Raw genomic sequence first — 14665 nt, 5'->3', positions numbered from 1 at the left:
GTATAGTGAAAACTTCAGGATATATCAAGAAAAATAAATGTAACATAGAGTATCCTAGTCTACCATCGGCTTTACGCCCAGTGGCTCATTCAGATGAAATCCCAGTGCCGGTTTTCGTTACACTACCCTCTCCTGAAAAACATGATTATGGTGATGAACTAGGTGACAACAATGATGAAGAGTTTGAAACTGAAGAGGACTCCGTTCGTAAGGGATTTAATAAGCATGAGTTGAGTGATTTGGGACTATCGAAGAAGGCTTCAGAACTCCTAGCACTGCGTGAAAAAACCTGGTTTACTGGAGGAATTGGGAATTCCAATCTATAACTCAACTGAATGGCAACTATTCATCGATAGCTCAAAGTGGACCTTAAAGTGTGTCCTCCTTCACAATGGCAATATATTTGGGTCAGTCCCAATTGGCCGTTCAGTTTCTCTCTGTGAAGAATATGCAGACATAAAGAGAGTCATTGAGTTGTTGCAATATCACCAACACAATTGGGTCATTTGTGTTGACCTTAAAATGGTATGCTTCCTTCTTGGTAAGCAATGCGGATACACCAAGTATCCCTGTTATCTGTGCATGTGGGACAGCAGAGCATGAGAGAGGCATTGGGTGAAAAGGAGTTGGCCTCCAAGATCTGCCCTAAAACCAGGTGATCCAAACATTCTACATGAGCTACTTGTTGATAGAATATTATATTCCCGCCTCTGCACATGAATCTGGGTCTGATGAAGCAGTTCGTTAAAGCTTTGCCAACTGAAGGAGACTCTTTCAGGTACATCACTTTGGCATTTCCTAGCCTGTCATTTGAAAAAATAAAGGCCGGTGTGTTTGATGGTCCACAGACTCAGCAACTCATCAAAAATGGACATTTCATTAGGACAATGCCAGAAGTCGAAAAGAATGCTTGTTTATCATTCAAAGCCATTGTCAAGGACATAAGCAAATAATTACACAGAAATTGTCTACAAACTCCTGCTACAAAAGCATCAAGGTGCTTTTCTACATAGCCATCTTTCTAACTTCCCGGAAAACCTTGGTGCAGTCAGTGATGAGCAAGGTGAACGATTTCACCAAGATTTGAAGGTCATGGAAGGACGGTATCAGTGTAGATGGGATGTACATATGATGGCTGGCTATTGTTGGAGCATCCGGCAGGATTGTCTTAACACTGAACACTCCAGGAAAAGCTATAAGCATAAGTTCGTACCTTAACAGCTTACCTGATTATTATTCAAATATTTTACTGTAAAAAAAATGTCATAGAGTAACACTAAATCCTTTGAACAAAATAAATTTTAATAAACAGTACATTCAAGTTATTATTTCATTATTTTTTCATTGTTTGTAAAATTTGTATGTTTTTTGACAAAAAAGGAGGATACCCTGTATTGTAAAAACTGGATGTAATAGCAAAAAAACTGGGGTCATTTCTGGATTCACCACCCAAAACTTAGTAAAAAAAAACAAGTGTAAGATCAAACTCAACAAAAAATGCGTTCCCCAGTGTCATCATTCAGACATAAGTAACACCACTCCTCGGGTTTGCTTACTGGAACACGTGGTCCTAAAGCCCACAGATAGGGTGGTGGAGCCACTGCAGAAGGAGAGTATTAGTGCACAAAAAATAGAGGAAGGAGAAGAAGTTATGGAAGGTACATCTCACTAATTGTGAACCACAGCCATTGTCACTGGATGGCCTATCAAACCAATCCACCAGTGGACATCTTTATTGCGTTTTCACTCTATTGGATCTATGATACAATGCCAACATGCAGAACTCATTCCAGCAGAAGGGAGGCAACTAAAGATGTGAATGCTATGGGAAAGTATTAGGCTGCTTCTGCTTTTTTTCCAAGACGGACCAGTGGCTCTGAGAAATGCAAAATATTTGTTAAAGGTGTTTCCCTGCCTTAACCTGCCACTTAAACCAATTTAAATCCAGTATGACTCTTCAATTCCATTATTTAGTGCAATTATTGCACAAATCAGTGTCTAATCGCTTGGCCAATCAATACAAAGAAAGTTGGCTTGTTAATTTTTAATCCACAATGCTGTCTAAATAATTTTGTTAAATAATAACTAGCTTTAACTAATCATTTTACTATTTGAGAAGAACTTGCATTTCATCATAGCAAACAGAAGCTGCTTGCTCTGGGCACAGAATACAATTGGGTGGCCCCTGACAAGCCTCTGACACTGCTACCTGTTACAGGACATTGATATTTGTAGGTCATCTGTTACACATTGTAACTGGACATCCAAAGAGGATGGCACATCACTACTCCGGGGCACTTAAGGTATGGACTTATGGATCTTTACAAGACAGAAGATAATAAAAAAATGTAAATGGTCGAAATAAGAAATGATAGAAATAAGAACTTTGCCACTGTATTTTACCAGCCCATTGGCTAATCTGCTCAGTCAGTTGTGTAATGACTTTGTCAAAGACATAGAACATGCATGTTGGACAGAACATATTACTTCACTGGGTCCATGAAAGCTCCATACCAGCAGCTGTATTTGTTATTTTTTATGTCTTTATACTTTTACCTGTGAATAACACACTTCCTTCTTTTGACTTCACCACTATATCCATGGAGGGAGTTATAGTTGTCACACTTGGGTTGACTTCAAATATGTTTGTCCCCAATACATGGTAGTTGGTGGGATTAGTAGTTTTCTGCTGACATTAATTGACTAGAACTGCATTTCTTGCAAGATCAACATATACTTTCTGTATATGCTAAAAATGCACAAATGCAGCCATCTCCCCTATCACCACATTTAACATTTAGGCTACCGACTTAGCCCTCCATCAAACTCTGAAATGAAAACCTTAATTTGTATGTGAACCACACGTCATTTAGTAAGCCAAACCACTGTGTATAATAAACAATTTTCTATTCTTCATTCTTTAATATCTCAGTGGTGCTAATATCCTGCATCCTCTTATAATTTAGTCAGGATGGCATTTGTAATGGTGGGCTTCATGATAGTGACAACAGCGAATCATGCCTGTGTAAAATATACATACCAACATATATATGTTATATACAAGAATATATATATTATACTGCAATCTATAGGTATCTGTACAAAGTTAAGATGACAGACTTGTGTGTGATTTAGTGTTCCCCTGTGCCAGATGTATAAATAACTAATAGGTAACAACCGCTATTGTATTCTGTTGGGGAGGACGCAGCGGGGTTCTCTCTATGGTCCTCCCTCTACAGAGTTGTCTGTACATTGATTGTTTCGCTGGCCCCCAATATGATTGCTAAAGCCACATTTATTTGACATCCATAGGGCCTTACATTTTTATATTGAGTGTTGTAGCATATAAAATTAGATTCATTTCACATGGAATTAAGTATTTGGGTGTGGGCCAACCAGTACAACTGGTCATACCTAAAATAATAGACTTTTAATTACATTTCGGCTGAAGCCCAACATCTTGGGAGGTTTCACGTATGCGTTTAAGAAGCCAACATATTTTGTTTAGAATAACACTCACCAAAAGAAGTGTCTTCATACGTTAATTGTTACTATACTGTACTTGGGAAATAAAGGAGGAAATACAGGAAGATATTGGAGACTTTCTCTATAAAAAGGAAAATTCTACAAAGTGCTAGGGAGGAAAGAGAAAGAACATGAATTGTGTGTGTATCATATAGCTTAGGCCCTGATTGTATGATCATTTGAATTTATGTTATTGGTATTTGTATTGTATTGCAATTTAATTCTGAATGACTCTATAAATTCATATGATATCATCTACAAATATTGTGTGTTCCTTTCATTGTTGGTAAACCACCTAGAAAACTAGAATTATTTTTTTCAACTAATATTCATATATTTGTATGTGTGCTATATCAGAAATAATAATTTTAATATTATCTTGTAGGACTCAGATGTGGAATTTGCGAGAACTGGCTATGGGAAGGATGCAGTAAAAGTTCTCCAGATTAAAAGACATGGAAATGGCCATTTTATCAAGGAAATCGAAGTCTCTGTTCAGCTTACCCTCCAGTCAAAGAAGGATTATCTATATGGAGATAATTCTGACATCATCCCAACAGACACAGTAAAGAACACTATCTATGCACTAGCAAAATTCAAGGGGGTATGTCATGTTTCTCCTTCTTTACAATAACTTTAAAAGTTTTGAATGTTTAAAGTGTAATAATGTTTTACTTTAAGTAAAAAACAGCTGTGGTTGCTGATGATTTGTTTTTTTTTTCAAAGGCTTGTTGCCTGGCTGTTTTGCTGATCCACCAGTTTTAGTACTTTCTTAGCCGCTGACCTGTGACAAAAGTGCAGATCAGCAAAGTCAGAAGTTCTTTTTTTACACTTGCAAATAGGATTCAAAGTTAACTAGTATTTGTGGAGTAAAAAAGCAACAAGGTCAGCCTCTATGCTTATCTTGTTTCCTGTATCTTTCAGAAAAAAGCATCCTTTGGGGGAAAATTATTGGGTTTAAAACCTAACTTTAAAATATACATGAAAAACGAAGGCAGGTAAAAAACATTAACATTTTTTTCATTTAAATGTTTTTTAGGTTGAATCAACAAAAGGGAATTACAAAACATACAGATATCACAAACTATAAATACTCAGTATGACAATCTCTTACTACATATGTACAAAGCTGTATACAGCAAAAAAAAGAGCACAAAATAGCAGTGCAAAGAAAATATCACTTACAAAATTCACATGTAACTCTTTTAATATCTTTGAGGTAATGTAATATTAAAGTAGTACGACATAACAATGTCAACCATATAGTACGAATCCCAATGAACTCAAGAATTTCTTTCTTTTTTTTTTTTTTTTGAGGGGGGTACTACTAAATTAGGGCGATCTGATGGGGCGGAAGGAAGGGGGGAGGGGGAATGGGCACTTGATCGGAGAAAAATTACTTAGTTGAACACATAATGCACACGGGATGTGATAACCTTGACTTCCTTAGGGATGTAAGGATCCAAATATAATCAATCGTCTATTTGTGTTGTTGTCAAGTAATCAGGTGATTCACGGAATAAGGTCCAGCAAAACCATCTCTGATTTGTAATCTCCTCAATGTCTCTAAGAAAAGCTGTTAGGTCTTCCGTCAGATACAGCCCATTAACATGGGTAAACCATTGGGCAATACTAGGGGTTCCAGGTTGACGCCACATTACCGTGATACTTGCTCTCGCAGCATCAATTATCCTGATCAAAAGGGATCTGCGATAAACCTTTCTTGGAATAGAGGTGAGCTGTAAAAGAAAAAACACCGCCAGCTGTATTTTTAATATTAAAGCATCTTCTTCAACAGTGGTCGCCAACCGGTGGTCCACTTACCACTGGTGGTCCAGAGCTCTGGCCAGTGCACCCCTGAGTGGGGTCAGGAGAAGGACCCTGCTGGGGGGATGCACTGGCCAGAGCCGCGGACCATGTTCCCTGTACAAATCGCAGGCTCAGGGAAGTGGGTGGGTTGTGTCTCTGGACACAACCCGCCCACTCTCCCATTGAAGGCTCAGACCTGCAATGGGAGGATGGGCAGGTTCTGGCATCATGACGTCACTAAAGGGGAAGTGTCTTCCCCTTTGAGAGACACCCGCATGCGTGGTCCGAAGCCGGTAAATTTAGTGGTCCACCGGTCCAAAAAGGTTGGCAACCACTGTTCTACAGTATTTTTTAATGCCAGTAGATGCCACCAATCTTCCAAATCGCATGGAAGACGCTCAATAACAATATCAATATATCAATATCAATATAACCCTCTCAGTCAGGCCATAATGAACTTTGATTTTGGGAGCTTTTCACCTCCTTGGCCTGGACTCAATGTTCTTCTCTACAGTATGGCACCCTTGAGTTGTTGTGTGAGGAATACATTATCCAAGATGAAGTGGGCACCGTTGCCACTGAAGGAAGAGAAGGAAGGACCCATAATGTTTGCAGATGACGGTAACAAAGGTTAAAAAGACTATGAAGACGGCTTTGGGAAGCAGAGAGTAGAGTTGGGCAAAAAGTTCAAAAAGTTTTCTAAGCTTTTATTTATTTCCTGTGCAATACTGTGGTGAAATAACCTCATCCAAAACTACAGTTCTGGTCAACTAAACCAACCATTACAAAGCCAAATGTTGGTATCAAGATTTTCAGATTGATTCTTAGAAAACAACAGGACACCACTCTGTGCCCTAACTCACTTTTCTGGTGGTAGAGGTGTATGAATAACAAAAAGGGCCAGCCAAAATTGATTGCAGATCTTGCATCCCTATCTTGTTCTCACAGTGTACAGTTTACACAGCATTGGTCATGAGACAAACAGCTTTTAAATAAATAGAGCTGGTGTTCTAATAAAACCCAAAGCCAACAGGGCAAGAATATTGCTATGCTGGTCTGACCCCCCCAGTGTGAATTCTGATTGGCTGCCAGTTAAGTTACTCAACTGAATGATTAGCATTTAACCCTGTCTCCTGCTGCCCCTAGTGTCTCCTGCTGCCCTTGGTGTCTCCTGCTTTGGGGGCCTTTTCTCTGAAAAGGGATAATGCTAACAAAGTGTGTGGGTTGATCATTGATAGGCTATTTTAGATTTACCCTGTTGATATTTGCCCTGTTTATAAAACAAAGAGCTTTCCTTGGTGAAATATGGCTAAGTACAGGTAGATATTTAGAACTTTCTAATTAATATACATTTGTGAGAAAAGAAAGTACTTTCTTCAGCCAGTTACTGAGCATCAAATACACTTGATTCATTGATCATTAGTAAATGTGACCACCTCTATAAAAGCAGAGAGTTGTCAGTTTGCTGGTCTTAAACATTCAGGTGTGTGTTAACACAATGCCAGGGAGGAAAGACATCAGCAATTGTTGCTGCCCATCAATCTGGGAAGGGCTGTAGGGCATTTTCCAAACAATTTAAAGTTCATCATTCTACAGTGAAAAACATATAAAGAAATTTACCAATTTTCCCAGGAGTGGAGCTGACATCTGACCATGTTATACTTAAAAAATCAAAGAGCCATATCTCAGACTATACAGGCCTCCATTGGCATGTTAAATGGTATTGAAGTTAAATTGAATTGAATTAAGTTCATGACAGCATAATTAAAATATTCTTAGTAATTATGGCTTCTTTGGAAAGGTTGCCAGGAGAAAGTCCCTTCTCTCTAAAAACCACATGGTAACACAGCTTAGGTTTGGAAAGATGCATTTGAACAAACAAAAAAAACTTTAGATAGACGAAACCAAAGTGGAAATGTTTGCCCACAAAGCAGAGTGCCATGTTGGTGAATATCAGCACAAACACCCCATACCACCCGTGAAACATGGTGGTGCAGGGGTGATGATATGAGCTTGTTTTCTAGCCACGGCACCTGGGCATGAACCCCTCTGTATACCAAAGTGTTCTACTGCCAAATGTGGGGTCATCAGTGTAACAAGCTAAAGCTTGTCCAAACCTGGGTTATTCAATAGGACAATGATCCCAACACACCAGCAAATCTCTGGACCTGGATCCTGATCAAAATGCTGTGGTAGGACATTAAGAGAGCTGTGATTAAACAAATGCATCCATACTTTATTGAACTGAAGCAATGTTGTAAAGAAAAGGGCCCAAATTCCTTCACAATGATGTGCGAAATTGATAAACTGATTCATTCAAGGTATGGCTGCTAAAGGTGATTCTACAACTATAAAATCATGGGGTGTACTTAGTTGTTCACACATGGCTTCTCCATTTTTGTATGTTTAAAAAAAACATGACACAGTGGAATCTGTTTTTATGTATATATATGTTTAGATTTAAATAATTTTAGAACATTCTAAGGACCAGATCATTGTATTATGTCCTAATACATAAAGTTTAGAATTCAAAGAGGGTGTACTTTTTTTTTGACATGACTGTATTCATTAACTTTTCATTTCCATCTGATGAAGGGATGTTAATCAAGTGGGTAAATTTAAATAGTAAATGTGGAAAAAAATGACATTCTATACTGTGACCTCTCTTTCTTCGTCTATTCAACAGGGAACATGTTGGGCAACCATTACTTTTGTTTGTTCATTTTTCATGTGAATAAAGGAATTATTGTTTTCTAAATCTTTACATTTATTCTAGATAAAAACTATTGAAGAATTCTCTCTGGAACTTTGTAATCATTTCCTGACTTCATTCAACCATGTTACACAAGCAAGAGCTTACATCCAGGAAGCCCCCTGGAAACGCTTTGAAAAGGTATCTAGATAATCAATGCCTTTATTCACCCCAGATAATCCAATCAGATTTTACTACTTTATTATCAATAGCAAGACAGTTGATTTGAGCGTTAAGGTGCGTACACACTTCCAATTTTTATCGTTCAAATCGAACGACGAACGATCGATTGGGCAAAAAATCGTTCGTAAAAAAGTAACCAACGACGCCGACGAACGAGGAAACTCGTTGGAAACGAACGACCGGACCGGCGGATCGGATTGGATGACGATCGTTGAACATCGTTCGTGTGTACGGTCGTTCGTTGATCGTCCATGTTCAGAGCATTCGTTCACTTTCCTGTCGTGCACATAGTTCCTCTATCGCTTAAACGATCGTATCTATTGTGTGTACAATATCTACGAACGATCGTGTCGTTATCTCTATGTGCAGGATCGGTGCTATACGATCGTTCGTATATATCGTGCAGGATCGTTCGTCGTTCGTTTTCCAACGATAATAATTGGAAGTGTGTACGTAGCTTTAGAGTGATTGGGTAACAATTGTGTATATCACCATTCATTCTTTATATACATAAAATGCAGGCCATAACGTAATAGAGAGAATTTCTGATTGGAAGAGAGCCTAACATATGCCCTCCCAACTCTTTATGTACATCTTATAGTGTGGAGTATACGTAGTTCTAATATTTAAACCTCTAAACAATAACACGAGGGATTCCAGTTATAATGCAGCAATATGGCCTTACATAGGCTGTACATTTATCATCAGTGCTGTGCAAAAAGCTGTGGAGCAGGTCGAACATGTCCAAATGTTTTATTATTAAGTGAACACAAAACGTGGGGGGAAAAGCGGGGAATCAGAGACTATAAAGGGTTCAGCAATAATCTAAGTTTATTTCTAAAAGGTTGTAGAGTACTGATTAGATGATCAGACAATTACCACAGAGAAGAGCTGGGAATAGGGATGTGACCGTCCTAAAGCAGATGCAGACCATAACTTGATGGCATTTAGTTTTCTATTGATCTTAGTATTCTGAAGATCTATTTTCTTTTATAAAATACTATTTGCATATTTTATATAATTTTTTGCAATGTATCACTATTGATCTCCTACAGCCATTTTCTGTCTGTATGCAATGAATACATCACTGCTTTGGGCAAATTTCTCTACGACAACAGTGCGCTATTTCTATGCAATGTGTGTCAGCATGGCTGCTTGTTGTCTCATTCAGGGGTCCGTGTGGCTGACAATGCAGGATCACAATGTAGAGACAGTTGTTACCTCTAATAGCCACTAGAAGCCGCTTTTTAACATACTTAGAATGAGATTAAGTTTTTACATTTTCTTAGGAAATAAGATGACGTGCCTATATTCTGATGTTAGAATACAGCAAGGAAGTGAAGGCTAAGAGTCATGGGTGACACTTAGAAAATCTGTTGCACGACAAATTAATGCAAAACAGAAACCGTGGGGAAGGAAACCTTTGCTCCGGGGAGGCAAATACATCTGGCCCTTTAATGATGGGGACATGGTTCTATGAGCTAAATGTGTACCATGCAAAGTGTGTGAAGGTGTCAGAGGGATTGGTGGAAATAGCAAAACGTGGGTGTCCTGGCCATAGTTGAAGGCTTCCCCTACTTCAGACGCTTTTAATCACGATAAATGAGGAGAGCTATATAATGTCCACTACATATCACTATGATCAATGTCTGAATGGTGAAGTGTTGTTATACATGCCTGCCCCGTATATCTTTAATAGTTTTGAACCAGGGAACACATCCCTCCATGCCACCCATACCATGCCCATATCCTTACATACATGTGCTGAGTGAAAACCTTTCTCATCCACAAGGTTTCATCTGTTGAAGACCTTTGTATTTGATCTTCCTTGGGGACATTGGGGTAGCCAATTAACCAACAAACATCCTACAAACTTTAATACTGAGGCTTGTTACTTAATATATGACCTTTCATGTGTTGCAGAATGGGGTGCAGCATGTTCATGCATTCATCTATTCATCAGAAGGTATTCATTTTTGTGAAGTGGAACAGAATCGGGGAGGTAAGCATAAAAATTATGATTTATATGTGCACGTTGTTGTGATTTGTAATTATTCTGCATTAAACTACACAACATAACAATAGCGTGGTTCATGTTAAATTGTACAAGTAAACACACAGACATAGAATTATTCATGCTGCAAAGGATTTTTGGGTGAAGATCTCTATATAGTTAATCATTATTAAATGGTGGGAAGGGATTGTGGCCGTATTAGTGCACTTCAGTAGTGTCCATGATTCCCTTTTTTTTCCACATTTATTTGCAGGCCAAGCTTTTGTGGGTCTACCTACTTTTTTGATCAAGCAGTACTTTTTGGACCAAGAAGAAGTAGGTAGGCCTGCGAAAGTTTGTCCTGAAAATAGTTTTTGGCAATCAGGCAGTTTTACAATTAGGTCCCATGATGTTCCTAGGGGTAACTAAACTTAAAGTAAAGGAAGAAAAGCTTTCACCTCTTCATGTTGCATAACTTAATTCCAACCAGGTAAATTACCCACTGATTTCTTATATATTATATGGGCTCTTGGAGGAAAATCTTGAGGCACATTGTAGAGGCAAACATTGTTTTTACTTGGGGTACTTTGGCAGCTTCATCGCAAAGAATGAGTTGCCTATGTTGTTGCAGAATTCATGGGTGGCTAAAACAGGGTATTGGGAGGAGGTAGGTGACATAAAGCATAGCAAGATTTGGAGATGGTTATAGGGTGACCTTGAGGACGTAGAAGCTAAGCTGCAACTTTGATTGTAAGCTCCTGGCTCCTTGGCACCTTAACATAGAGTGTATGAGAAAGCCATATGAGGGAACCGAACACCTCCCTCTGTGTAGACCGTCTGTCCTGCATTGGAAGCCATTCCCACCTTATACAGTAGGTCCTGTGTTTAAGGCAACAGCAAGTCAAGCCTAACACCACCTATTAGCACTGAAATGGTATTGCCTAAATCTCCAGGCTAATAGTCTCTATTCTGCTTACCCTTTACCTAAATCTGTTCATTCAACAAAGATCAAAATAACCCTGAGGACAGCACATACAGAGACCATCATACAGTATGTGGGTCAGAAGTACCAAGGTAATAAGTAACTGGGCCAGAAACTAAAAACAACTTCCAGGAATTGAACCCTTGGTCACACACACAGTGCAAAACATAAATCTAAGCAAAACAAATTTGGAAAAGCTGGTGGTTTCTAGAAACAGCTTAGAAGTTTAGTCATCCTCCCATAGTTATTAGAAAAATCAGTGCCAACTCTTACTGATACTTATTCATGCCAAAATTAATATACATGCTTATGGCAGGTATTTCAGCTGATCATTTTGCGATTATTGTGTTTACTAATAGCCAGAATGTTGATGCAACTTTCTCTGTTAAAGTTTAAGTTGTCCAAATCAAGATCCTCTTATAGAATGTCCACAGCCCTTGTAAAAACTCTGGATTTCACATTGAAAAAAAAAAAAGCATTTGTGGGGATGAATAACTCAAATATTCACAATTCATAGATACAGTTATTGCTTTATGATCCTTCCTGAGATCCTGGGAATGCAAAACAAAGAAAATCTTTTTTTAGGATCCTCAACTTTCCCTACCTTATACCAGACAGTATAGATAAAGGTGTACACATATTTTATAACATTTCTCCTGGTTGTTTAATGTAGCATGCCGTTTTTAATATAGGGGCAATATTTAATAAGTGATCCTTGCATTTTTTTTTAAATTGTACAAAGCCCATTTTAACAAATGTATTCTGAAATTTTGGCACAAAGTCTGCTTAAAATATTAAAGTGACGTCACCTCACCCCTAGGTGATAACACTTACATGGCTGATGCAGTCACCATTGCCACAATATTTAAACCCAATGATGACCCACTGATGATCCAGTCATTATAGCTGATCATTTCCTTATCAGTGCCACAGATATTACTAGAATCAATATTTTATTAATGCAATATTTTCTGCTTTTTTGCTGTGGTTTCTGTGTAGGTCAGCCAGTCATTCACTCTGGGATCCAAGAACTTCGAGTCTTGAAGACAACGCAGTCTGGGTTTGAAGGTTTTATAAAAGATCAGTTCACAACACTCCAAGAAGTGAGAGACCGCTGCTTCTCAACTGTGGTCAACTGCAAGTGGAAATACAACACCTATCAAGGGGTTAACTTCGAATCTAAGTGGTATGTAAAAGAACTTAAATTACCTGGATGCAGCAAATGTTCTTTGGTCATAAAGCCATGTGCATAAAAGAGGTTTTAGTAACAGAAGAGCTTAAATATTAACTATTCCTGGAGAAATGAATGCTTCTGGCTCCAACCATTCAAACTTCAGGACATGAAGGGAACGATCTTCCACTCCAAGTTCTGATTGTCTCCTTCAATAAAAAGATAACGTGACTATAACACATAGGTTGGAATGTGTTTTAATAAATAAAATGTAATTAGTTGAAAAAATAAAATGCAATTAGTTGAAAATACTCATGTAAATTTTTTTTGTTTTTGTACTTTTAGGCAAATCATGAAGGAAATTATCCTGGATACATTTGCGGGACCATATGACAAAGGAGAATACTCTCCATCAGTTCAGAAAACTCTCTATGATATCCAAGTGTTGGGTCTTAGCCGGATCCCAGAGGTATTTTATTTAATTTAAATTAATTTTGATAAATGGTGAATGCAGTTGATGATTTCTCACAGTAATAAAAAAAAGGATAAATTAGAGCTACCCCTTATTCCCAATATTGTATAGACTTCTCCTCCAGTGGTAATAAAGTTTAAATCCACACAAGACCATTTCTTTTAGTTTTGGAAAGCATTGAGAAGGATTACAACTCATTTTGGGTATTTACTGCTTCCTGAATAGAAGGATTTTCCCCTCACTTTTAGAAACAATTACCCAGATAAGAGGAGATTGAATATCTGAAAACAAGACATAGTATTACAAAGCTGGGGGAGGTTCTAGCATTTTTCTCCTTTATAATAGAAAAACATTTTTACCTTTGTGTTGGTATTGGAGATTTTCTATTATTTCCTGTCTAATAAATCCATGGTCAACAGGACAGGAAGGCCCTGAAAGCAGTAAAAGAGGACAGGGGTCCCAATCTTGTCCCAATTGGACCTTGCAGTAAAATTCAAAGCCTTCTTAAATTGCACCCCCCTCCCATTTAGTAGGTGTAAAATGTACCTATAAAGAAAGACTTATAGAATTATATTTGCCTTACCCCAGTCTTCTGCATCACTGGCACCAAGCCCTACCTTTGCAGAAAGATTCCCAAACAGGTAAAATCTTGTAATAACATGCCCAAGGTTCCCCAGGATCTAGACATAAGTGGTATGCCTAGGCACCATGTTGGTAGTGGAATGGGGCGGACATTGGTAAAGGTAGGAGTAAATCTAACTTTCAGGACAGTATAACCCAATCTAACATTTTACTGCAAGGTCCACTTTAAATCTGTTTTCTTGTTTTATCCAAACACCAATAGTTCCTCTTTTGAGATAAAGCACCCCATCCTTTACCATTACTTCTGCTTTTTTATTAATCAATGATGTAATATATCTCTGTATACATTTTAAAAACCTTTACAGAAACTCAATACCAAATGAATGCTTTCCTTTAAAATAACATTTAGAATAACTCAACATTAGTTCCATGTATTGTACCCTTTAGTGGCTTGCACTCCAATCTGATAATGGACCTGATTTGTTAAAGCTCTCCAAGACTAGCGAAAATAGATTATCATGAAAGAACCTGGGTGATTCAACAAACCTGGAACGGCTTTGTTCTGGGATTGAACATTTTTCTAAATAATAACAAATGATTTTTAAGAAATCTATTCCAGGGTTGCTAGGTCAAATTGGTTTCTCCTATGATAGTCTGTCTTCTCCAATCTTGGAAAGCTTTAATAAATCAGGAACAATATGTAATACATTTCCATTGTACAATGATGACTGTAATATAATTTTTTTTTTTTTTTTTTTAGATTGAAGAGATTGAAGTTTTTTTACCAAACAAGCATTATTTTACTGTTGATTTGAGCAAATTTGGCCTAAGTAACCAAGATGAGGTAAGTCATCTCAAATCTTACTATTCCTGTGCTTAGTAGTATAACATCTACCTGACTTTCACAATTTTTGCTTGCTTGGTCATGTTTTTCTTCTTTTTTTTTTTTCTGTTTACTGTTTACTTTTTTTACTTTTTAAACAGATATTGCTGCCTTCAGACAAGCCCTATGGAAATATCACTGGCAGTGTTCGAAGAAGAATTTCATCTAAGTTATAATGTTTCCAGGAATGATATGTGGTGACAATTGCCAGTTTCTGCAAATAATAAACCATTAAGATTATTGCATTCACCTTTATGATTATTTGTTTAAAGTGAACCTGAACTCTGGATGTCTCCCTTTCTCAGTCAATTGC

General features: G+C 37.7%; 1 protein-coding gene across 1 annotated transcript; it reads left to right on the top strand.

Moving 5' to 3' along the window:
- The first annotated feature begins 2142 nt into the window (after positions 1-2142).
- On the top strand, positions 2143-14597 carry LOC140336449 (uricase-like). The gene is made up of 8 exons (XM_072419567.1): positions 2143-2303; positions 3911-4129; positions 8111-8227; positions 10193-10271; positions 12244-12430; positions 12761-12884; positions 14230-14313; positions 14454-14597. The coding sequence occupies exons 1-8, from the start codon at positions 2274-2276 to the stop codon at positions 14526-14528; spliced, it is 915 nt and encodes a 304-aa protein (XP_072275668.1). The 5' UTR covers positions 2143-2273; the 3' UTR covers positions 14529-14597.
- Positions 14598-14665: the final 68 nt, after the last annotated feature.

This window comes from Pyxicephalus adspersus, chromosome 8, assembly GCF_032062135.1.
Source record: "Pyxicephalus adspersus chromosome 8, UCB_Pads_2.0, whole genome shotgun sequence".
NCBI classification, from domain to species: Eukaryota; Metazoa; Chordata; class Amphibia; order Anura; family Pyxicephalidae; genus Pyxicephalus; species Pyxicephalus adspersus.
Note: the sequence above shows the minus strand (reverse complement) of the source record. Positions and strands in the feature narration are given on the sequence as shown.